General features: G+C 40.3%; 1 protein-coding gene and 1 long non-coding RNA gene across 6 annotated transcripts in view; one reads left to right on the top strand and one right to left on the bottom strand.

Annotated features, from left to right (window-relative positions):
• Positions 1-13866, bottom strand: part of SLC39A10 (solute carrier family 39 member 10) — a 47335-nt gene extending 33469 nt beyond the window's left edge. The window contains exon 1 of one of the 5 annotated variants that reach the window (XM_050339793.1): positions 13737-13866. Coding sequence is in view for 3 of the 5 variants with exons in the window: in XM_050339788.1 (XP_050195745.1) it covers positions 2596-2751 (156 nt within the window). In the remaining 2 variants the exon portion in view is untranslated. Of the gene's footprint in view, positions 1-2595; positions 3231-3257; positions 4178-4244; positions 4315-4633; positions 4702-13736 lie in introns of those variants that run through there. The other 4 variants (XM_050339792.1, XM_050339790.1, XM_050339789.1 and 1 more) reach the window with 4 other exon arrangements.
• LOC126652723 (uncharacterized) lies at positions 4993-10840 on the top strand. Its single transcript, XR_007632032.1, has 2 exons — positions 4993-5041; positions 10556-10840. It is a non-coding gene; the product is annotated as an uncharacterized LOC126652723 (long non-coding RNA).
• Positions 13867-24567: the final 10701 nt, after the last annotated feature.

Genomic DNA, 24567 nt, shown 5'->3' with positions numbered 1-24567 from the left:
TACATTCTTAACCTGAAGAGCATTTTATCTCACATATGAATTTTATCTTACCTAACTAACCACAGGACTTTGATTAATGGTTTTCAGACATGATCATAGTTATACATCAACTTCCAGTATTACACAGACTTTATCTCAATTCTAATTGTTTTATCTACCTAATATCAGTGATTTCAAAACCATGTCTCTTTATCACCTAAGCACCAATGCTTAGAGAATAAAATTTTCTGTACCTCTTAACAGTCCAGAAACTATAGAGCTGTAACTCCTTCCTAGTTAATATTGCACATTTTGAATATATATGATACATTGCTTAATACTGAGATGTGACTATCAACACAGAAGAGGGGCAGGGCAGGTTTCTATAGCAAACTTCATGAGGCTACAGCAAAGGTGACAGCCAGAGAATGAAGCTTCTGGTTCATCGCTAGCTGAGAGAAAAAACACAACAGCTGAGTCATTGCTCCTCTGCAGCAATGGACAAAGCCAGGAAATGGAGAGGAGGCAGCACAATGTGGTATCTAGAAGGTAAGAACATTTGCAGTGAAATGAACCATGTCCCCAGGTATGGGTATAACACCCTACACATAATTCCAACATCCCTTCTTCTTGTAAGCTTTTGAAACTGACATCAGGAAACAATCATCTTCCACGTCTTTCATGCTGCCTTCCAGCCTTCTGCGTATTAAAACCTGTACAGACTTTGGATTACGACAAGAGGTAACAAAACAGAAGTGACTTCAAAAAACTTTACTCCTCAGATTTTTATTACATCAAAAGCCCCTGGAGAAATGGTACTGATTCAACAGCACATAAAATACTATGAATAAGTGGTCTGATGCAGGGTACACCTTTCCTTCCTTTAGGAGGTTACACTGTAGGCAGGAAATGATTTCCAGGATTTCAATCAGTTTTTGAAATTAGAAAAAAAAATATTTTTATCAGTTTAGCCTAATTGGTACACATTTCCTTACCTGACTTTATTAGGTGTATTTCAAATACTATCTCAGTTGCAATTTAAGAATGACCTAAGAACAATCTAAATTCTTGCTACATCAAGTGTTGTTACTTCAGGCCTTTAACAGCAAGATAAAATTACTAGTTCTCATTTAAGATAACTTCAGCAGCCCACCCGCAAAGATGAATACTTTTCCTATGATAAAACTGTTTTAAATAATTGCTCTAGAAATTAAGTTTGACTCCCACAGAAAAAAGTTACACTGATTTTCTTCATATTAGGAAAACAGAAATTGCTTCCCAAAAGGCATAAATTCTCAGTATTCATAGAACTCGTCCTGCGCCTAAAGCTCAGTCCTGTGATAAGCACACACGCCAAGCCTTCCTTCTCTGAAACTTTTACTGATGTTTTAAAACGCATTACAGAAAGTCAAGATGCATTCATTTGTCAATTCTGAAACCACGTTGTAAAATAACACACTATGAAATAGCAAACATTCCCACAGTTGACAGTCACTGTGAAGAAAATGGAATGAGGTTTTCTCCTTCTGGTATCATTTTCACTGGTGACACATTCAGTCTGTCCGTCCTGATACTGTGCAACAGTTTGTACAGATGCCACAATCTTTTCACTGAGTTTTGCCACAGTTAAGGACTGAATTGTAACTTAACAGAAAAACTTTCATGGAGGTTATCTTTTAATTAGCTTGTGTAATTTCAACTCAGTAATTCCACCTGATGAAAACACAGAAATGTTTCAAAACCAACCCAGACTGATTTACCTTATTACCAATTAAGTGCCCATACAGTAAAATAAACTTCCACTTCTGTAAGAACTGTGACAGACAGGAATAGCAGTCTTTATAATGGGTACAATCATGATCAAACGACATTCAAACTGGACAGCCAAAGCAAACAAGTCCAAACATACTTCCTTTGGGACTATATACACACAGGCTTGAAGTTCATGTGAACTGGGCACTAGTTAAAAGGTCTCTTCATACTTGAATCGGCCATTGCAAAAAATGTATTATGAATAGAAATAGTTAAATTACAGTTGCTTGACTGACTTAGTGAAGACCACAAAGGACATCTATGCCAAGTTGAATATATTAATTTTTTCACGTGCATTCATTTATGTTGCTTATGTAAGTCAAACTACATGAAAAGTATCTTACCGAGGCGTGCTGCTGAACATTCAAAAGGAACGGTTTACTAACACACAAGGCCCAAGTACCACAGGCACTCAGTATTCTCCTGCTGACTTTTCACATGTAACTCTAGGGAACGAATATTGTCACATCACATAAATCTTAGTTTGAGATCACCAATTCTGAAGTATTTCTAAGCACTGTAGTAGATAATGGTCAGCACCACGATTTGTGCTTTTTCACATAAACTTTCTGGAACATGCCTGATTCACCCTGATGATCCAATTTCATTAGATTATTTCTTTCAATGGGAAAAACAAATTTTAAGAGAAAGCCTGTAAACATATTTGCACACTTTAAACCACAACTTCGCTGTAATTGCACATTTTAGGATTGACTGGACACATGTTGCAAACTTAGTACCCGGCTTTTATTTAAGCCAATCTGGAAAGCACAAAGACCTACACAAGTATTAATTAAAACAAACCTCATTGTTTCGGAGAATTTTTCTTATGTAGCCAGAATCTCTTCTTCTGTTGCCTATTCCAGATAGACAATTGCATATGATCCCTCCACATTCACCCTCTGTGGACACTAAGGCAAATCTCCATATGGAACTGCCACTATTAATCTCATCAAACATACATGATTAATTCAGTCTACAGATACATATACACACATACAGGCCCTACCCTCCTTTAGAAATAGAATGCATGGCTGCATGCTTTTTTTCTCAGAAGCTGAAGTTGAAAGCAGTTTAAAACAGAAGTGCTGCAGGACAGTATCACCAATTCTATTCTAATCATTATTACAGAACAAAAATTTAGCTAGTGAAGTCTATAGAGACACTGGTCAATGTTCTTGGAAATCACAGACCTTTTTCGCGTTATTTTCTTACATTATCAGACCAGAGTATTAGCCTAAATAGTAACCAGTAAGTCTAATTCTTGGAGTTGAATAGCATTAGTCCACACCAAAAACCTATTTCTCCCATGCAGTTAAAGGAAGGCATCTTCTAAAGTAAAGGAAGTAATTCTGTTAAAATCAAATTTTAAAAACCAAATATGACACTTGTTTTGTAAAGAAATAGTTTTCTATTTTTATGTCACTGTATCAGTCACTACTACCCAAAGGGTTAAAAGAACATACCAGTTGGCACGAACCAGGCATTACTTTTGTTAAGCAGGTGACAATTGCTTCTGATCGTCTGAAAACTAACGAGGCCTTCCAGTGTGCATTTCTCAGACTTGAGGTTATCACAGATTCCCTTAGTGTTTCAAGATCCTATCTTAATAAAAACCCCCATTACGATTGCTACTTACAGACATACATTGTTTAGAGTGTTAGAAACCAGAGTTTTTTCTAACTCTGGTCAGAAACTTGCTCAGATAAAGAGCTGAAGCTAGCAGGCATGAGCTACTACAGAGGGCCCCAAAAACGACAAGGATAAGTGAAGATTTTGAAGAGTGATTTTATTCCAAAGTTGCAGCGTTAGGTGTATGTTTCCAAAGGATGCAGCGTAAGCAGTTGTAGTGGTTGAGAACAGGAAATCAGTTGTTTTCGCCCCTCATTTCTGTCCCCTTACAGTCAGTCACAAAAGCCTCCTGACCCTACATCTCTCACCCTTAAGGTATGTGCAGGTTACAGCCCGAGTGTTTTTCCCCCAGTTGTTAACGCGCACTCGGAACTCCGAGCCCAGCAAGGTTTACTCGCGTGGCCCGTTCACTATCCACAGCCACCCTACTGCCCCCAAATATAGCCAAGCACTACGAGCGTTCCCCGCGGGTCCCGCAGGGCAGATCCCTCCCCGCAGAGCCCGCGATTCCCCGCGGCCCCCGAGCCAAGCGGGAAGAGAGGGCCGGCACCTTCCACTCTCCCAGGGCCTCCACGTGGCCGCGCCGGGAGCGCTCGGCGGGGCCGCGACGCTCCCGAGCCGCGCTCCCGGCAGAAAAGGAGCCGGCGCGAAGTGGGAGAGCGGGTTCCAAGGGGCTCCCTGCGGCTGGGCCGGGTCTCCCGCGGCACCCCCCGACCCGTGCCGACCCCGTTTCTCTCCCCGCCCGAAAAGCGAGAGCAGCCCCGGCCCCGCCGCCGCGTCCCGGGCCCCCCGTCCCGGGCGCGGGGGCGCGGAGGATTTACCTGCCGCATGGTCTCCGCACGAGCAGGAGCGAGAAAGGGGGCGGGGGGGACGCGCCAGGGCCGCGGCGGCGCCTCGTGGTCCGCCGCCCTGGGGGGAGAGCCCGGGCGCGGCCCCCGCCCGCCGCCCCCTCACCCCGCCGGCCCCCGCGCCCACCCGGGCCCCGCCGCCACGTGACGAGGCGGCCGCGCCGCCGTGTCGCCCCTCACGCCGCTCCGCATCGCGGGGAAGGTGCTGTCCGCTACCGCCGATCGATCCCCCGTGCTGGCTCCTCGCCCGCGCCCGCGGCCCCCCCACCCCGCCCCGGCCGGCCCGCGCCGGCCGCCACCCGCTCCGCGGAGCCGGGCGGCTGTGGGGGAGGGCATGTAAACAAATGGGGTTTTATAGCTACCTCACTCGAGTGCCGTGTGCATCTCCCTCTCCGCTCGGTACCAAACCGCCGCGGCGCCTCCTCCTCCTCCCGCCGCTCCGCCGCCGCTATTCACAGACCCGCGTACGCTCGCCCTGCCCGCGCGGCCCCGCGGCCCGAGGCGGAGCCATTTCCTACCCCTGCTCCAGCGCTACGAAATCAGCGTAGCGCCCCTGCCCTGCCCGCCCCTCGCTGCGGCGGCGGGCGGCGAACGCCGAGCGATGGCCGCGGGCCGGGACGGCCCCGGGCACAGCCCTGCGGGCCCCGGGGAGCGGGGACGCTGCCGGGCCCCGCCGGAGGGAGGGCGGGCCGGGCCTCGGGGGGAGCCGGGCCTGCGGGCCGGACCTGGGCAGAGGGTCCGTCAGCAAGAGCGGGGCATTCCGTACCCAGGTACCTTCCGAGGGCGAGAACCGCATGGCCCCCCGTTTATTTAACTCCAGAAAATCCTGCCAGGCTTTCTCATGAAATGAAAACCTGATAAGGCGATAAACGTGTCCCCGTTCCGAGGTGGAGCCCCTCGTCACGACACGCTTCATTCCTATAGAACAGCTACAGAGCTAAAAAAAACACCCCCGCCCCCAACACCCTCTCCCCCCCCAACCTTATAGAAATGAACGCCCTCACTAGATCCGACACCTCACTAGATCGGGGGACATATTGGTTTATAACGTAAGACCTACAATATAGTGGGAGTGCTTCACAACAGATCATATTTTAAAATAGAGCAACGTGTTTTGCAATGGTTATTTATAAGAAGCGTGCCAAAAGGCTGAGGCGTGGTTCTAGGAACGTTTCAATAAATTTTAAGCTGCTTCATTTTTCTCTCGATAAATTTGCATACGATTTTTGCCACATTTTCTTCCAGAAATAGCTGGTGTTTCCATAGCGGGCTTCAATCTAGAAGCAAACCAACCTCTCTTCTGTTTGCTCAGAAGATACACATTTTTCTTTTAGACTCTTATATTCCTGAATTGAACTAACCTAATTATTTCTAAAACTGTTCCCTTTTTAAACTGGGTGATCCACATCAGTACTACTTTAAGTCTGGCCTGGCAGAGCCAGAATCCCATCCTATCCAATCATATCCTACTCCTCTCTTAGATCCAAGCCATACCCCATGGTTGTCCATTTCTAATTTCAAATCTCCTCCAACAACTTTTTCTCCCCTTAGTATTTATTTAGAGGGAAAAAACACTTATATTCCCTCCTTCATTTTTTTCCATATGTCCTACTGAATCCATGACTAGAATTCTAACACTACTAGTCCAAAGTCATTAGCTTACATCAAGTTTTAGAGACTAATAAAATTATTATTATTCACAAACTGTTGCACTAGATTATTTGTATGTTGATTTGAATGATTTCTTCCTCCATGCAGGTCCTTTATCTTTCAGAATACCTCTTGGTACAGCAAATAAAATACAGATCTGATTCTGGTATTGGTCATTAGACATCTACCACAATACCCACTGTTGATCACTGGACATGACTGATTTGTGTTGCTGTTCAGTCTAGAAAAAAAATCCACTGAGTGCAAAATAGATTTAAAATATAAAGTTTTGTATCTTTCCCCTTCAGAGTACATTGAGTGAATTGTACTCAGTAATAAAATAGAGCATATGGGGTTTGTTAGCCTTTCTGAGTAAAATTCAAATAATGTAAAACCTCATTAAAAGAAAAAGAAATTAGGAACTCTAGCAAAAGCACTGCAATGGATGAATAGAAATTACTATGTTTAATACAGAAAAGTCATTTAAAATTTCAGGTTTGATTGATTTTGTACTAGTTTCATTGTGTTTAGAAAACTGAGGGGGTAAGGAAGCTGCTCTGAAGGCAGCTTTGCCTTGTTGTGAGGGTACTGATGCTACGCAGGTACTTTCCAGAGACTCACCCAACCAAAGTGTACCAATAAACAAATCTCTGTGTTGGTGGGTTCCAGCTGTTTCGCACTCTAACTTGTATCTGTCGATTTTTAAGCCAGAAGGGACCATTAAGAGGCCTTCCAGCATTCTGATACTGGTCATTAGACATCCAAGTATCCTTCCCTGCTAACAAATGAAAGTCTAATTATTAGTTTGAGTTAGGTTATAACCCTCCCAGTTAGCCTGTTTGTATCTAGAATATTTTCCCAATAGTTGTACGTTGTATCTTTCATTTGTGTATCTTCTCAGTAGTTTTAACCACACGTTTTGGTACAAGAACTGCCTGCGCATCAGTATTTGAAGAAAAGAAGGTATGATTTTCTATAACACAGGTTCAAAAACCCAACCAAAAAACTATTAGATGAGGCATTACTATGAAAAGCATGCAGCTGAGAAATGTGCTTCCCTGTAAAGCCTGTGGAGCAACTTTCTGTGCTGCAGGGAAGCCAGCACTGCAAGAGGGCTGAGAGCTTGAGAAAACACAAATGTATGCAACAAATCCAGACTGACTTTTCAAGCTTCAAAAAGAATGATACATTATCATACTTCTAGAACAGAACTGTCTTTTTTTCCCTCTCCTTTCACAGCACACTTCCTTGCTGAGTAACACTGCACGGTGCATGCTCATGTACTGGGCTGCAGGAAGGGAGTTGTTTTATATATATATATGTAATACAGAAAGACTTGGGATATAAGGTTGCAAAAGCAGATTTTATCTTCTAGTAGGTCTTGTCTCACGATGGGGTCCTGTCTAGCAGCACATCTCCAGCTCCAGTGCAATGCTGTGACCTCTTTCCAGTGCCCTGAGGTCCTGATGCATTTGGACAGCAGGCCCAGCTGAGGTCAGCTGGCTGTGCCAGCACAGCAGATGAGAAAGTAAGAGACAGGATATGGTGCCAAGCTTTAGCTGTCAGATGCAGGCTTAAAGAGGGCAAGATTAGAGATTTTGACAGATCTCACACACTGATTTCCTGTCCTCCCCTTGTAACAATCCAATTGCATGTGAGGGATAAAAGGTTAACATATATATGTGTACAAAAAAGTAGTTTGTTTAGACAAACTATTAACCCCCTCCCCCCCAAAAAAAACCCAAACCAACAAAATAAAAAAATCACCAACCAACGAACCAGAACGCAAAGCTATACAATTAGTAATTCTGCACATAGGTTTAGTTCTTTAGTACCCTGGTACTGCCTCTGACTATAAACAGAAGTAAAATTCTTGTTAGTGTTCTTTCGAGGTCAGGAACAATAATACTGAAAAATATTTTAACTGGGAGAAATTAATTTAGAAAGGTTAAGTTGTACACAAACCTTCTCTCATTTAAATAGAAGAAAAATGTCACTACTTGTTGACAGAACAAAGTTCTGTAAACTTCACTCTGCCAAATTCAGCTTTTTTGGTTGAAGAACCCAATTTAATTTTCTTACTTTTGAAATATTGATATCTTATGAAAAAACCAAGATAATGGCTTGAAACATTAACTTGCTCCTTTATTTTACACCATCTGTCCAAGATTTAATCAGAATTTAAGGCATTGTGAATGCCAACAGAGCTGAGTTTGTGGCACGTTACATTGTACATTTTCTTTCCTGCTCTTTAACACGTTTTTTCTAGCTTCTGTGCCTGCCTTTCATGAATTCTGAGAGCCTGAAACAAAGTCAGAAATGCCATTTCTTGTGTGACAATGACCAACAAGTATTAATCAGTTTCCTAAAGAATTAACCTTGGCAGAATTAACCTTGAGGTAGAGAACAGCTAACAGGACACAGACTTGCCAAGCAGAAGGATTTTACCAAGTTCCTTAGGAGTGAAAGAGCTTTGCTGCAGGAAGCTTTACTCAGAAGTGCACTAACAACAGCTGCTGAAGTAAAATATCAAGAAATCATATAGAAGGCAATTTTTTTCCTTATTACGTAATTTCCTAATCTGTATCTCAAATATGACCTCTTGACAGCTCTCTCTTCTGCTCTGAAGTTACTGATGCGCTTACTCTGTAACCATCTGTGTGGTCAGTTTTTACAGATTTACTTCTATTTTCTCTGTTTGGCACTTTGAAATATGCTCATTCCCAGGCTGATAAGAGGGCTGAGATTGGATGCTGAAGCAGCAGAGACTTTGCTTATGGCAAGGACATAAGTGAAGATGTTTAAGCATCAGGGTGAACTTAAACAAGCAAGTAGTGATTCTGTGATTAAAGCTTGTGCTTGGAAATAGGCAGTGATGTTCTCTGGGGGATTTCACTGCCTCGGGACTACTTGGATTGTTTGCAATGAATTTAACGCTCAAGTTTATATAACTCCAAGGCTGTATATAAATATGGTATTTTAGTAGAGACTATATATGATTTTTTCCTGCCAAACTGGGTGCTCTCGTTTAAGCCTTTGCTTGGCAGATTTCTTTATTTAGCTCTAATTGGTTTCAACTGTGTGAATTCCAATGATAATTCAAAGTAGATCTGGTCAGTTTTGCATGAACTAGCACGTACAATTTGAGAGTTACTTTACTCATAAGATGGGACAAAAAGGGAAATGAATCCATCTACATGTAGGTTTTGAAGCAAAAATATCAATATCAATGATATTGTCTGCATAATTTTAAGTATGGTACTGGTGTAAATACTGGCAGGAAGTTAATTTAGACAAAAACCCATGTGGGGTTTTTTTGTTGTTGTTGTTTTTTTTTTTATCGTGCCAAAACAAGATACAGATTTTAAAGATCATTGTTTCAGAAGTTTTTGAGTTGGCCTCTTTGAGGGGGAGCGCCAAGCTTTTCGTTTTGTTTTTAAACACAGGCTGATATTTTTAGTGAGAAAATATAAAACCTTTGTCATTGGCTCAAGACTTAAGGTTACATAAACATCAAAGGACATAAACAAAAGGGCGTGATGCTGCAGCAGCAGCTGAAGTCTTTGGTGAGCACAGAGGTGTTCCTGCAATATGGAAAAAAGCCAATATGACTCATAGACCTTTGGTTGATTTTGCAAAGCTGGCAAACCCTAGTAGAGCTTATTCACAGGAAAACTATTGCTGGCAAACTTTACTTTGTTAAATGAATATCCCTTTGATTTGTTATTATTTGTTTTAAACATAACTTTCTAGTCCTACTTTCCAAAGCAGTCACAAACCCTTTCATTGAATCTGAGACAGACAGGGTTTGCTGGTCACAGGACTGGGATAAAATTCAAAGTGGAAGATGTTAGAAAGCAAGGACAGTGTGTCACAGCCTTCTTCCTCTCTTGCAAACTCAGGTTTACTTATTTTTCTCCCTTCCTCTCTGCCTGTTGAAAACACCTGTTTGCATCTTTTCTGTACACGCTGGTTGTGGAAGGATATCACCTTCATACTAAAGGATGTGATGTGAGGCAAAGGCCAGTCAGCTGCTTCCTTCAGCACATGACTGGGGTGAGATTGCTGAGCACAAAGAGCTTATGGTCATAGCCACACCAGAGCTCTGTATCAATAAATAGCGATATTATCTGCTGGAGCCAGGCAGGGTTCAAAACATTAAACAAAGCTGTGCTAGCTGGCTGGGTGGGGTAGAAATTCCTCTAAAGGTTTTCACTTATAAAAGTAAACTGGATTGATTCCAAAACTGACCCACCTGACCAAAGAGGAAATATTGACTTTAATGTAATCTCTTAACATGCTGAGGAATTTGTTTTACACCCTCTTCTCAAACTGTATGGAAAAATTTAAAGGGACTTGTCCCTGACATTATTTGAAAGAATCAATGAGCAGCTTAAAATAAGAAAACAAAGGTCAGTATCTTTTTTGGTTGTCAGTTCCTGTCAATTTTTAACTACTAGGATGGTGAATTGGCATTTTTTATATATGACCTAGACTTAGCTGAGTAATAGAAGCATAGCTCTTCTAAAGCTGGATTTTAGCAGGCAACTGGGGTGAATTTCCCCATTTCACCTGTGATACACACAAAAGTGGATATGACACATTCTAAACTCCTGCAATTCGTCTATTATCAGCAGGAAGAATCAGGAAGCCAAAACACCCTTAAGCTACTGGCTGTCTTGGGAGGGGTTACTCATCTATGAAATTACAGCAGTGAAAGGGAAGCCAATATGAGCTTGAATGAATGGACAAGGATGTTGTACAGCCTCATCCCTTCTTCATCAAAGATCCAAACCCCTTCTTCATCAAAGATCCAAAACCTCAAGGAGACTCCTACAGAGAAGACATGTGACAAGAACATGCACTGGCAGGGAAGACAAAGTTATTGTTTGTAGAAATAAAGCAGATTATGAAATAGACGTTTTGTTTGCTTTTCTGAAAATCAGCTGTACAAGTGGCAAAATCTAAAATCAACAGACAGACTCTCAAAATCAAAATTATCAATGACTGCCCCACTGTTTGGGAAAGAATTAAGCTCAGCTGTGTTTATCCACCCATGCCTGATAATTCGTAAATGGGAACTGGAGGGAGCAGTAGGATGCTGACCTTCGGACACCATTGAAAGGACATGACCTTGGCTTAGAAATGCTGGCACACACTGAAGTTGGGTAATTTTTCCCCATTATTTAAATTTTTTTTACATCTGTATTTAATGATGTCTACAGAAAATAAATAAGGACACATCAACTGTGTGAATGACATCAGGAAACACCCCCATTTCCAAATCTTTAACTACACTTATTTACAGTGCTACAAGGTACTGCAGTTTATTTTCCATGTTTCTGCCCCAAAATGCTTTGCACAGTTTTAATGACACAAGTAGGAATGCGAATTTAAATAGAAAGAACTAGGATGAAGAGGGTAAACTTTAGCAGATATACAAAAAAGATGAATCATAGGGACGCCTAAACAGGGTCCAAATGATGAGAAATGTAAAAAGCAGAGTTGAATATCAGTGAAATTACATGGAGAGACAGGCCACATGGATGTTGCACAGCCAGAAGCTGGGAAGGGAGCAGACAAATGGGGAGGCCTGTTTCGTGGCTGTTTTTCAACTGCATGACTTAGCAACCTCATTTGATACCTCTTGCTGTAAACCAGCAATAATTTCTTTGAGAACAACCTATAGCAGCAGAAAATTAGACTAATATAGTGATGAATAAATCCTGTTATGTTTAGAAAAAGAAGTTTTGAAGCATTTTCTCAAGCGTGGGACTAAAGACACTGCTTGTGACAGAGGGGATGTGGCCACTCATCTTTGCTGACACATCACATGGTGTGTTTGTGATGTATTAGAGCACTGAGAGGGCTCTGAGAAGACTCAAGGGTGGGAATACCAGTAAACAAGCAGATGGAAAATAAAGCCATTTCTGCTATGGTTGGGTTGGACTAACTTTGCTGAGATGTCCCATCCAGTCTGTCCATCCCTGGATATGTCATCCAAGAAAACTGACTGATAAACTCAAGGAAAGAAAACCAGTCTGAGACAAACTTAATGCTGGTTTTGTCAACACTGAAATTGAAAAGAAAAAAATTGAAAAGAAAAAAATTGAAAAAGAAAAAATTGGAAAAAAAAGTTAAATTTGAAAATGTATGATTTCACTCATGCTATTTATGTCTTTCCCCTCCTTTCAGATAACCTTCCCTTTTTGTATCTCTTACCTCTCCATAAAGACAACTAAAAATTCATTGCCATATATACACCAAAGGTAAACTCAGATGAGCTTCTCTGACAGCATTAATGAAATTATTGTGGACTTCTCCCAGAAAAACATATGAATTTGACTTCATACCTTTTCTTGGTAAAGCAAAGCACCCCAAGAATATTTAAAATAAAATGTTGAACAGTAAATGCTCTTCATTCTTTGTAACAGGTTTACATTATTGAATGTATACCGAAATGCACCACAGGCATGCAGTGATCTAATTCAAGGCTGAAAGTTAATTGAAAGAAACCAAATACTACTGCCTTATGGACAGATGGGGGCAAAATTCAAGGTCTTGGGAGTGAACTGAAATTTATTTTTTCATTTAATGGTTGTGCCATCTCTCAACAAATATGTCTGCTGACATAACTTCTTCCAGCATGTAGCTTACTCTAAACATGTAGAGAGTGTGACTTCTGAAGAGTTTTTCTCTCCTGCTGAGGTTTCTCAGTTATTTCTCGGAATTAAAAAAAATTGCCCATGAAGGTGCTTCACCCTGTCCCTATATGAAAGTGAGTGGGTAGTTATTCTCACTGAAAGCAGTCTCCCAGTAGCATTTGGCCATCAGACCACTTATGTAGTTACCTAAACCCAGTACCTTAAAACAGTTCATAAAACCATAGCCTCACTTTGAACAGTGCATACTTCAGAGAATAACCTTCTCTGGTTTTTGCAGGTAGTTTAGTAGAAGTCATTGTAGCTGAGTTGACACTAATTTCATTTACATCTTCAGAATTACTTTTCTGTTAATTATTAAATGTATGAGGGAAATCCATTTCATCAATTGCAAGTGCAATCTGAAGTTTGAAAGCCTATAATTGTCAAATTTCCAGTTTACTAAAATTCTGAGAATAAGTCTGAAGCACAACATAATACTCTTTGGTAAATCAATATACATAATGAAAAGAAGGAAATAGTACCCAGAAGCTTCAAGACATTGCTTCTTAAAGATAAACAGAAGCTAAACCTCAAGTCAGTACTTACTAATGATTTGCAAGGAAGCTTGAAATAAGAATATTTTAGGTAAGCCAATTACTTAAAAAGAGACTGCTCAGGGCTCTCCAGCTCACACATACCTGGGCTGGGCTGGCTCATTGCCAAATTCCCATGTGAAGCAGAGGCCAGATTCTAAGAAATTCTCGATCCCAAACCAGCTCACAGAGTTTTACTTAAGTTATCTCAAATAACCAGGAAGTACTTAGCTTGGACAGCACAATTCTGGATAATATTACTTATATTACAGGATGTGTCAAATTCATAACACAAGAATGACAAGAATTCATTGCTGTTATTCCAAGGGGCCTTTGCTTTTAAGGTAATCTACTCTTCTTACCCTGAAAGAAGTATATAAATTTTAGCCCCATTATCTCAGAATATATTAACAGTATCACAGTTATCACTCATTAGACAAAAGTAGACTTGGTTATGCAGCTTCTAAAAACAGTGAATCAGAAAATGAACTGCCAGCCCTGATGCACCTGGAAGTGCTGCAGGCACCCACTTCTTGAGAGCAGCATGCACACATTACAGATCAGATCAGGCCACTTACAGGATGTTGAGTGCCAACTTCATCATTCAGGATAGCAGTGACTGATTCTCGTTATATCTCTCTTTCTCCTCTTCCTCATTTACAAAAGGGAGAGACTGCATGGCCTTTAGTCACTTCCCTAAACAGGAAGACTTGCTATCTGTGCAGTTTCTTTTTTAAACTACTGTATTTTTAAGGAACTGCTTGAACAGGGTTTTTTATTTATTATTGTATTGAAACTGAACCTTGAGCTGGTAAAAACAATATTATGGTAGTGCTCTAGTTCTAAAACCAGAGCCGCTGTTTTCACAGGAGGACATTTCAAATTGCTGCACAAAACCTTTGACTGTTTAGCACTGAGAGGTACGCAGTGTACAAGTCCCAGTTACTGTGAACAGCCAAACAGCAGTAGACAATTTTTCAGAGGTTATTACTGATGGTTTTAATTGTAATCCAGAACATAACCCAGAGGAAAGTGATTTTTGCCGGGGAGAGTGAGGTGGATCAATATTACTGCAACTCTTTCCATTTTTCTTAATGTAACTTTTGTTGTACTGTGAAACAGCACAGAAACTGCATTCATTTCAAAAGTCAATGGTCTCCTGACATCAAAAGACAGAGTTAGTCTTCATTCTAATATAACCTGATCAGCAATTGTCCAGAAAGCTGAGTGAGGAAGAAATGACCAGACATCAAGAATTTGAGTCAGACGGAACTGCCCACAAACATTTCTGCCTCTTCATTGCACCTGTAACAGTTCTGTCTTCCTTACATATCCCACAGCTTTCTGTCTTGTTAGGCCTCACGTTCAGCCCTTTGGCTCTTTTCGGAGGTGATTCAGTTTTCATAAGGCAATAGTTTATATTTTCATGAATCTGCAAAAGCAACCCACCCTCTTTTTTCCAAACATGATTAAAATTTACAGTATCACCTGGGCAGAGGCCCCAAAGAGACAGGCATTCTGGTTTCCAGTTGTAGAAAACCAGGCCAGCAATTCTGTGTTTTTCTGGGGACAGCATTTCCATGTGCTTTTATGAGAGTGCTCACCAGAGCATAATCTACAGGCCAGTCAGTCTCACCTTGGTGCCTGGCAAGATCATGGAACAGATTCTCCTGAAAACTATGCTAAAGCATATGGGAAAAAAGGAGGTGAATGATGATGGTCAACAAGGCTTCACTAAGGGCAAATCATGCCTGAAAAATCTGGTTGTCTTCTACGATGAGGTTACAGTGCTGGTGGATAAGGAAAGAGCAACAGACATCATCTGCTTAGAGATGTGCAAAGCATTTTACACTGTCCCTCATGACATCCTTGTCTCTAAACTGGAGAGACATGGATTTGACAGATGGATTACTTGGTGCGTAAAGAACAGGTAGATGGTTTCACTCAGAGTCAACAGCTCCATGTTCAAGTGGAGATCAGTGACAGGTGGTGTTCCTCAGGGCTGGATATTGGATGGGCACTGTTTAACATCCTGGCGACAGGCACAGTGGGATCGAGTGCACCCTCAGCAAATTTGCCGACAACACCGAGCTGTGCGGTGCGAGTGACACTTAAGGGGGAGCGACAGAATCCAGAGGGACCTGCATGGGCTTGAGAGGTGGGTCCTTGTGAAGTTCATGAGGTTCAACAGGGCCAAGTGCAAAGTTGGTTGAAGTTTTTTTTGAAGGAATGGAAACATAATACTTAAACTAGTACTTAAACTGGTGGTTCCTCTGTGGCAGTACTTACCAAGGTGGGATTTTAGCTGAAAAGTACAGAGGAATGTATAAGAAAAATCTGTTGCTGATAAGGGCTCAAATATAAAACTTAAGGGGACTATTTCTCTTCACTGCCCAGTCACTCTTCTCACTGCAAGCCCTTGAAGTCTCCAGCCACTGACTGCCATTACATTAAGTTTTAAACCAGTTATCCTTCAATACAAGGCAGGAGGAGATAGCTTGAGAGCACTTTTCTATTTGACATTTGCATAATGAACTTATATCGAAGCTGTCTTTCACAGCATCACTGAGGTTAATGCCTTAATAAAAACAGCTTCTCCTCAATGGACTTTGTTTGCTTTAGCCTGACCTTATTTTCAGGGGATTAAAATTTAGCAATAATATTTTTATGGTCCTGAACTCTATTCTGTTTTCGGAAAAAAAGCACATTGTTAATATGAGTTCAGGAAGGAGGCAGAAAATGTTTTCCTTTAGTTTCACTTCGTCATGTTCTAGGAGGAGCAAACCCAGACATCAGAAATCTCCCACAAAAAAAAAAAAAAGTGATGGCTTTTTTAGAGAACTTATTTCAACACTGATCCTTAAAAAATATATATAAAAAGTGATGTACAGCATTTTGAGATAGCTAAACTACTTTGTTGAGAAGGTTGAAGCTAGGTTTAAATACAATTTAGTCTTATGTACAGCAAAGCATTCACAAAACACAAGGAAAGCATGGTTACTGAAATGCTTAAAAAACAGGCAAGCCATATGTGAGGGACACAATTTTCATCATTACCCATACAGAAAACATATACATTATCTTTGGCAGAAGGACGCTCTCCCTCTGACAAATCTGTAAGCCATCGGAAAAACTGACACTGGTGTTCAGTAGGGAACAGGGAGTCCTGTGGAGACAATGGGATGTGAGACTTTCCTCCCTCCACCCCCCATTGTGCTTGTGGCTGGTAGAGTTCCAAGAGAAGGTGGAAAATAGTTTTCTAAAGGTTTCTATTACTCTGAAACAGTCATTTCCAGTAGTCACCTTGTGAACCCAGGAGAAGTCCACTTGGTTTAATTTCTTCCCTGAAAATGACAATAAAACAAGTTTATAAAGGAACACAGTACTTACCCGTTATCAGGCTCTAATTCAAGAGTTTAAAGCATTTTCCTGGCTTTACACAGGCAAGTATTTACCTCACTCAGTTGCTTAGTAGCTCCTTTCAAATCAATAGGAATGTAAATGTGCTACCAGTGAGGCACATGCTTTAGGGTCCTGCTGAATCATGTCCTTTGCATGTCAAAGTCACTACTGAAAAATGTGGTTGTGACCATACACCAAATTAGGACAAGAACATTTGTAATGGAAGGTAGAACATGGCATGACATCAATCTGGTGTGTGTGAATGGCGGGATAGGGGGTGGGGGAGGATAATGAATGTTTTCAGCTGTGAGACTACCAAGCATTTAGATCTTTTCCAGATTCTGACTTTTCTAGAGAAGTTCTAGCTGCTAGAAGCCAGGCATTTTGGAAGGCACTTGATTTCTTTAGGTACACTGTGTACACATTAAACCCCCCCCCAAAAAAAAAACAACCAAAAAAACCCCCACCTTAATTTCTGCCAGGCATGTGACACCATAACAACCACCATAACAACATAACAAATCTGCTTTTTTTTTCATTATGAACCATGATGACAGTGTTTCTCTATTTGATAGTAACATTTAGGCCCCTCTAGTATGCAGGGAAATATTATCCCAAATATTACATGTCTGTATAAGAAATGTAGTATACCAAACAACTGATACAAAATCCACTAAAATCAATATACTCACTTCAATAAACTCTGGAATAAACTTCAAAGTTAGTTTTGTTTCTCAAGGTTCAGTTTCACTAGGGATTTTTTGATAACAAGGAAAGAGAAAAATGTGAAAGATAAGCCCAACATCTCTAATGAAGCAGTAATGCTCAGCTATCATTAAGAACCATGGCTTGCTTTCTTTCCCATAGACATCTTTGCACATGAACAAAGGTTCCCTTCCCTCTTACTCCCCTCAAGAAAATTGTTTTAGCTTTTAGTTTCTTTAAGCCATCTTTGAACCATTCCAGAAAATTTCTGAATTTACTTTATTGCAAGCAGTGAGTGTTTAATTAGTTTAATTAAATGTTTAATTGCTTTCAACTGCCAGAAGATGTTGCAAAAAAGTATGCAGCACAGCTATTCCAGAAATTATGTACTGTCTGCTTCTTTGCTTTGCCTTCTTTTGCTCATGTCCATATGATATATTCATAGATATAATATCATATGTCATATGGCCACACATAAATATGTATTTTTTCACAGATATGGCCAAATCTCAAAACAGGTAATGCAGAGATAGAACCAGGGTAAGTGATCTTGCGGAAGAATGAAGCAAGAATCCTGTAATTAAGGAAATGAAGTATTTATTAGGTCAGAGGTGGAAGTTTTCTAGATTAAGGCAGCACAGTGGGAATAAAAAAGTAGCTGTGCCCTGAGGATGGTTTTGTAGCTGAAGCCTGGAAAGACACGTTCAGAGAGCAGTTAGTTCATCCAAACCTAACTAGGTGCACAGCACTCAACTTGTTAACAGACTTTGTATCTGATGATTGACACTTCTCATATGATAAGGTTTTTTTTTTTTTTTTTAGAAGTTTTGGGGTTTACCAGATAGATTATTGATCAATAAACTAAAACCAAATTATAGCCTCATAATTTATCTGGCATAAATCTGGAAAATACATATATTGCACTTTGTATTGTCAAGCATAAATTACCATGTTCTTTTCCAGAGTGTGATATCTGTTGTGAAAGTAACTGGTTTGGTTTAGGATTCCTCACATTAACTAAAATTAATGATGGTATTTTCTTCTATTTCCTTATTCACAACATTTATTCATACAATCAACTCCAAGCTTAAAGATTTTCCAATGATTTTTAAAACACCGAATGAAACACAGGAACAAGAAAAACCCTTTCAGGCAGTAAAGCTGTGTTTTTAATCGCAGCAGGGATCTGTCTTTCTCTGTTAAAGAGAAGATGATGCTGGATGTATTTTTAGACAGCTTAATTACACTATCTGCATGAGGTTTCTCCTTGCAGTATCAGGAGTGGGGAGTGCTTCACTGTGGAGAGCTGACACCTCATCTGTGCAGAGGTAAGGTGCTTTCTTCTTTCGTTTGAGAGAGGACGGTTTAAGGTTAAGCCAATAATTATGCCAAAGCTGTATGGATTGAGTAGCATTAGGTGCACAGTCAGAGGAGATGGACTTAGAACATCATTGCAGGGAATACCTGCAATGTCCTTCATCTGAGGACTCAGTCAGATATTTGCCCCTCTCAAGCTATAATTTTCAGCTTATGTTATTCCTTCTTCCTACTGAAGACTTTTATTCAGGTGCAGATTTATTGGAGGTGGTGTGTGAAAGGGGGCTAATTTAACTCTTCTCTTAGTTCTGCCTCTTGCTTTTTTCCTCCAGAGCTAGAAACCAGTGATAAGAATTTGGAGGATATGGGAATGCATACCAGTAGAGATAACAGTGAACAAATTGTTGAGGAGGTGGTAAGCATCCTTAATGCAGATGGAATTATAATGATTCTTCTTGGACAAGACAAGACAGATACAGTCTTAAAAAGCCACGAGTTTTGAAATTCTGCTGATCTAATTGCTCTTTTGAGCCTCATTTGTTTATACTGATGGTAAACATTTGAAAGTTGTAATTAAAGAAAGGCACAAAGTGAGCAGTTAATGCTCTTAACCAGATGCACTGCCTTGCCCTCAGTTCTCTCCTGAGAAGACTGAAGGGGTAACAGTCTATCTAGTGCTCCACATCTGAACTGGAACTGTGTTCTTTTTGGTTGGAGATACTTCTCTATAGAAAGACTTGGTGGGGGCAGGGGGTGTGAGTGGGTGTATGTTAACTACAAACCTCTGTTTCAGGGTGCATTTCAGATATATTTGAAGACTGGACAGCAGGAATCCTTAATTTGAAAAATACAGTTAAGATGTACATCATGGGTCTGCTTCGTAAAGGGTTTGAAAATGTAGTTCAAGATTGCCTCAGAGTAATTAAAATCAAAGGGTCAGAATCAGTTTCAGACAAAATTAAAGAGGTGGAAAACACACATAATTATATGTTCACTGCTGTAATAGAAGAAAATAAAAGGTTTGACCTGAAGTGGAAAATGAAAACTAATCTGGAACATACAAGTGCCACTTGAGTCAGGTGCCTAAAGGAATTGGCGGTGTCAAAAAGATTTCTGCCCCCACCTCCCCTTTGCAAAGGTGGATTCCTGATGTGCTGAAATAGTATTTTAAGGAAAATTCGAAAGGCATTACTCAACTGGAAGAATACCTGAGAGGAAGTGTCTGAGAACATTAAAGCAGCTCATTTGACAGGTTTAACCAATTTTTGAAGTGACAGAGGTTATGAGAGATCCTTTTTATCTTCAGCTTCGGCAACTTTCTTAGCGTACAATATTGTCCCTGAAGCTCTTGGAAAGCAGTTCTAACTATTTGTCATTCATAAGTCCCTCTTCCCACCATTCAGGCTTTAAGTAGATTAAGATTCCAGATCCTAATTTCTCCCATTGTTATGTCTCTGGGAGAAAGTCTGAGAATTGCTTGGACAAGCTCTCTAGCAGTCCTGCTATTCAAGTATGACATGCATGGACATCCCCTGGAACATCTACCAGTGTGAGATGATCCAGTCAATGATACCTTTATGCTTTCCAGGAGTCTTCAGGTCCTAAACAGAATCTTGTTTGAGAGGATGAACAGCTTTGGTCCCATTCTCAGTGAAAGGCTTCAGAGCTGCTTCTCACCTGTGTTTATGGCAGTTACATGCAATTGCACGAGAGTTTTCACCCATGACTGGCTTTTGTCTGGAAATCTGTGGCATCCATCGAGCAGGCATCCCACTGCAGCTTACATGCAGGAAGTCTGATCTTCCCTATGCCTGTCACATTTATTGTGTGACATTGCAAAGGTGCCCTTGTGTTACCATCCTCACAGACATTCTGTACTGACAGACAGTAACCCTGAAGTGTGACAGTTTCTGTATAGGCCACTTCTCCCCTGGCAAAAAGGGGAAGATACAGCGATTCCAGAACTGCTCTTAGAGCAGCTTTGGGCAGGCAGGCCCTTCAAACTACATGAAATCTTAGAGATATTTTTCTAGAGCTCTTTTTCAATGGTGTCTAGAGGATCTTGTTCTGGACAATGAACAGTCACTTGACATTTCAATTTAGCATGAACTGTATTATAAATGATGGCATAAAAAAAAAGAAACAGCACACTGTAATTTCTGGTGCTACTGCAACCCTATGGAGAGGCAGGAAAAGCTGACTTAAAACCAGTGATGAGAAAGGAGGGGTAAAACCTAGAAGCCATGTAATGTATCTAGTATTCATAAAATTTACTATATTTGATTTTTAGTAGTTTTTCTCTATGGACCTAAAAGCACACTTAGTGTTTCAGTTAGACACACTTAATTAGTAGGATCATTTCCACTGGTCTGAGGAGCAAGACTTGTAAATGAATACAAAAAATTAAAGTACATTAGCAAGAATTAAGGCAAGCATTGCAATATCTAGGCTTGGAGGTTGAAATTAGAAGCACAAGAAAATCACAGTAAGTTACACACCAGGAGAGATGCACAACTGGAAACACAATACAGAATTTTTAACAGTCCATTTCACCCTTGCTCTTTGACAGTAAATGCTAACTTGCTTTAGAAGGAAGGAGTGCAACCCGTGCCTTTACTTTTAAAATAATTTAATGGCCAGTATTACTTTAACACAGCTGCACCTGGAATGAGATATTTCTGTTTAAATGGAAGCTTAATAGAATGAGTTAGAGACTATAATAATGTCAATACAGAAAATGATGGGGGAGAAGATGATAATCAGAAATACTAAAAAAACCCACCTCAACTCAACCAACCAATAATAATAAAAAAAAAAATCTCCAAACAACAACAAGAACAACAACCCCCCAAACAAGCAAAAAAATCCCAAATTATGTCTCTTGGACCAAGTAAGAAATCGTAAAGGCAATGGATATTATGGAATAAAGATGAGGGTGTAAATTTGATGAAGAGGAATAGATTTAAAAAATGCAAATATGAGGTGAAAAAAAAACGGGAACTGACAGACAGCAAAAGTGATTAGTGAAAAAGTCATGGGGAAGTTTTGTTGCCTGAACAAGTACGATGACCTTAAAAGAACAAGTTTGATAGAGTGAAAGGTTAAACAGTACTTCAAACCTTAAGAAGAAATTTGAACTGGCAAGACACTCTTTCAAATTTATCAGGATTGATTTTGAGCTAGTACAGTTCCAGTTCAAGAAAAGAAAAAACCCGAAAACCTCCTTCAGTTATGATTTGGCTTCTGAATTCCCTGAAGGTTACCAAAACACCTAACTTCCAAAGAGGGTATTGTTGATTAATTGACACCTTTGGTATTGTAGGTAGTTCTGCTACAACATTAGTTGCTGGTTTTGGTTGGGAGCCTGAATATTCATCATACAAAAGAAAATACATAAAAACACATTTATGCAGGTAAAGTTTATGCAAGGTGATTACGATTTTGAAAGCCTCTATATTGCCTAGGACTAGACTCTGAAGAACACACGTGGTGAATGTTCCAAAGTTTAAGTCAATGTACCCTGTCTGTAAAACACAACCCACGTTCCTATACCTTGTGGTATATACACCACTCAGAGCAGCTGACACACAGAGCAGAAAGCTGCCAAAGCTCAGGAATATTAGGGGTTGCTCAGGCCCCACTGTCTTAATGTGTGCCAAGGAGCTTTTTGGCTGTCACTGCCAATCCTAATCTAATCCATGCACCTTAATGGAGGTACACATGGTTATTCTTTGGATATCTTAGAGTGATATTGGAGTGAAATGGGAGGGCACATTATGAAAAAAGTCCAGCACCCCAGTTTATAGTTTGCCATGCCTGTAAAGGGTGGCATACCTTGATATTAGTTACATGTCTTTAAGTAATTTAAGTCCGGGTAGCAATATTGTTAATGCAAAATAGATAACTGAATTGCATATAATCCATTTACAGACAGAAGACAGAACTGAGAGGGAGCCATACAAAATCTACTTATTGCAAAAACAAGAATTTCTTCTACTTCCCCTTTATCCAGCCAATATGCTGTTACACAGATGTTCAGAGATTTGCTCCTTCTGCACAGCTTGTATCCTGAAGGATACAGAAAGCCTGGTTTGGGGAATCCTTATTTTAAGGTTAAGATTCAGAGCTTTCTCCTCACTCCACCCAGCTGAGAAGGATTTTGTAATATTCATTCAGTCCCAAATAACTTCAGAATTCCTCCCTCCTTGCCGCTGAGCACTCCTTTATGCTTTCAAAATGTTCATTTCCTTTAGGCCTATCCAGGAGCAATGATCACCTGCCTAGACAGTAAACAGATTATGCTAATAGTTCTCCAGAACTCTAAATAAAGTTTTAACCTTCTGTGATGTAAAACATCTTTTCTTTTCAAGCAATTCAAGACCGAGGCTGATGCTTTTTTCCCACAGCTTGTCATGCAACCTGGTATTTCATGTGCATATGCAACCTGCCAGTCTGATTTAATTGCATAACTCAGTTTATCTGGAGTTTATGCAAGATCAGACCATATCTGAAAGCAAACCCTGCACCATTTGTAAAAATGGGTTTGGGAAGACTATTCCTTCTGCTCCCTGAAATCTTTCCCTCCAAAAACTGGTTTTGGGTGATACTATGATCTTGCTACCCCTAGAGGTGGCAGCTCTAACTCTTGCTTGTCTTTAGGTACTGCTGAGCCATCACTGGCAAATTATATTTTCAATTATATAACACATTTCTTCATCTAACAGAAGTAAGCACTTTTATGCACACTAACAATCCTTGCCTGATCAAAATGTAACAAATCTACAATAATCCCTTTTTGTTTGGTGAATCCATTTTGCACAAGTATATTATCTTCTACGCTACCACTTTCACATACTATTCATCTGTTTAATGTCTAAAACAACTCTAAAGAACAGTTCAAAAGGAAGTGATGTAATTTAGTTGGTTTTTTTCTGAGCTGCTTCTGAGCATATACCATTAACATCTATACATGAATGATGGGAAAATGGTTATGATGTGTCATTAAAGACTGGTGCTGAACACACTAACAGCAGTTTCTGTCATTCATTACTGCTCAACACACCTGACACAGCTACCTTCTTTTATTCTGTATATGTTTATTCTTTTTTTCCTGATCATCCAGCAGGTCTTTACTGATGAAGCTTCCCATTTACAGAGTAAATGGCACATACTGTTAGCCAGCCACATGCTATTTATCAAGCTGCTGAGTGCGTTTAGTGTGCAATAGACTTTCCTACCACCTCATAAAGCTTTAACACCCAACCCTCCTATGTGGAGAAGTTGCAAAACTTACACCACTTTTGAATTAATACAAGAAATGGTCTGATATATCACTGTTACATCTGATCACATGTTTTCCACTTGTGAACCAATTTCCTGGAAGAGTATTTTATGCCCACAACAAATTTTAATCTGAAAGTATGAGCCTGTGTTTCCAGGTTAATTGCTTCTGTTCTCAAGCTGAAGGAATACTTCTGTCTTTTCTCTCCCTAATGTTTTACAAGCAGTCCATGGGACAGGACAAGCTGTAACTCCTGGTTTAATAAAGTAACCAAATTTCATCCTTGCTTTTACACCTACATCCTTAGAGTTAAGGAGATTGGAGCAAACTCAAACACTTGTTCTGCCTCTGCAACTTAAGAATTCTATAGAAGTTTATTATATTTCACCATTTTATGGTCTGGTAACATACTGTCTGCTCAGCAAGGAGAACAGAAAGAAATTAAATATCCCATTATACTTACTATCCTGGAGATGACTGGACTCTGTCTTCACAGGGAGAGAAAAGAGACTAGAGATTTACTCTAATAAGTGTGAAGCATTCCCTAAGCCTGTCACCCACAGCGGTGCCACAGCAGACTTCTGGGGCAACATTTGATGGAGAAGGAGGTTTAAAACACATGGAGGATGTTTACATGACTCTGCTACCAGGAACTGACCGTAAAACATGGCACTTTTGGGAAAAAGCTTGTCATGAAAACTACG

Source organism: Myiozetetes cayanensis, unplaced genomic scaffold, assembly GCF_022539395.1.
Source record: "Myiozetetes cayanensis isolate MyiCay16 unplaced genomic scaffold, myiCay2020 scf9, whole genome shotgun sequence".
NCBI classification, from domain to species: Eukaryota; Metazoa; Chordata; class Aves; order Passeriformes; family Tyrannidae; genus Myiozetetes; species Myiozetetes cayanensis.
This window is presented reverse-complemented; position numbering and strand designations above follow the sequence as displayed.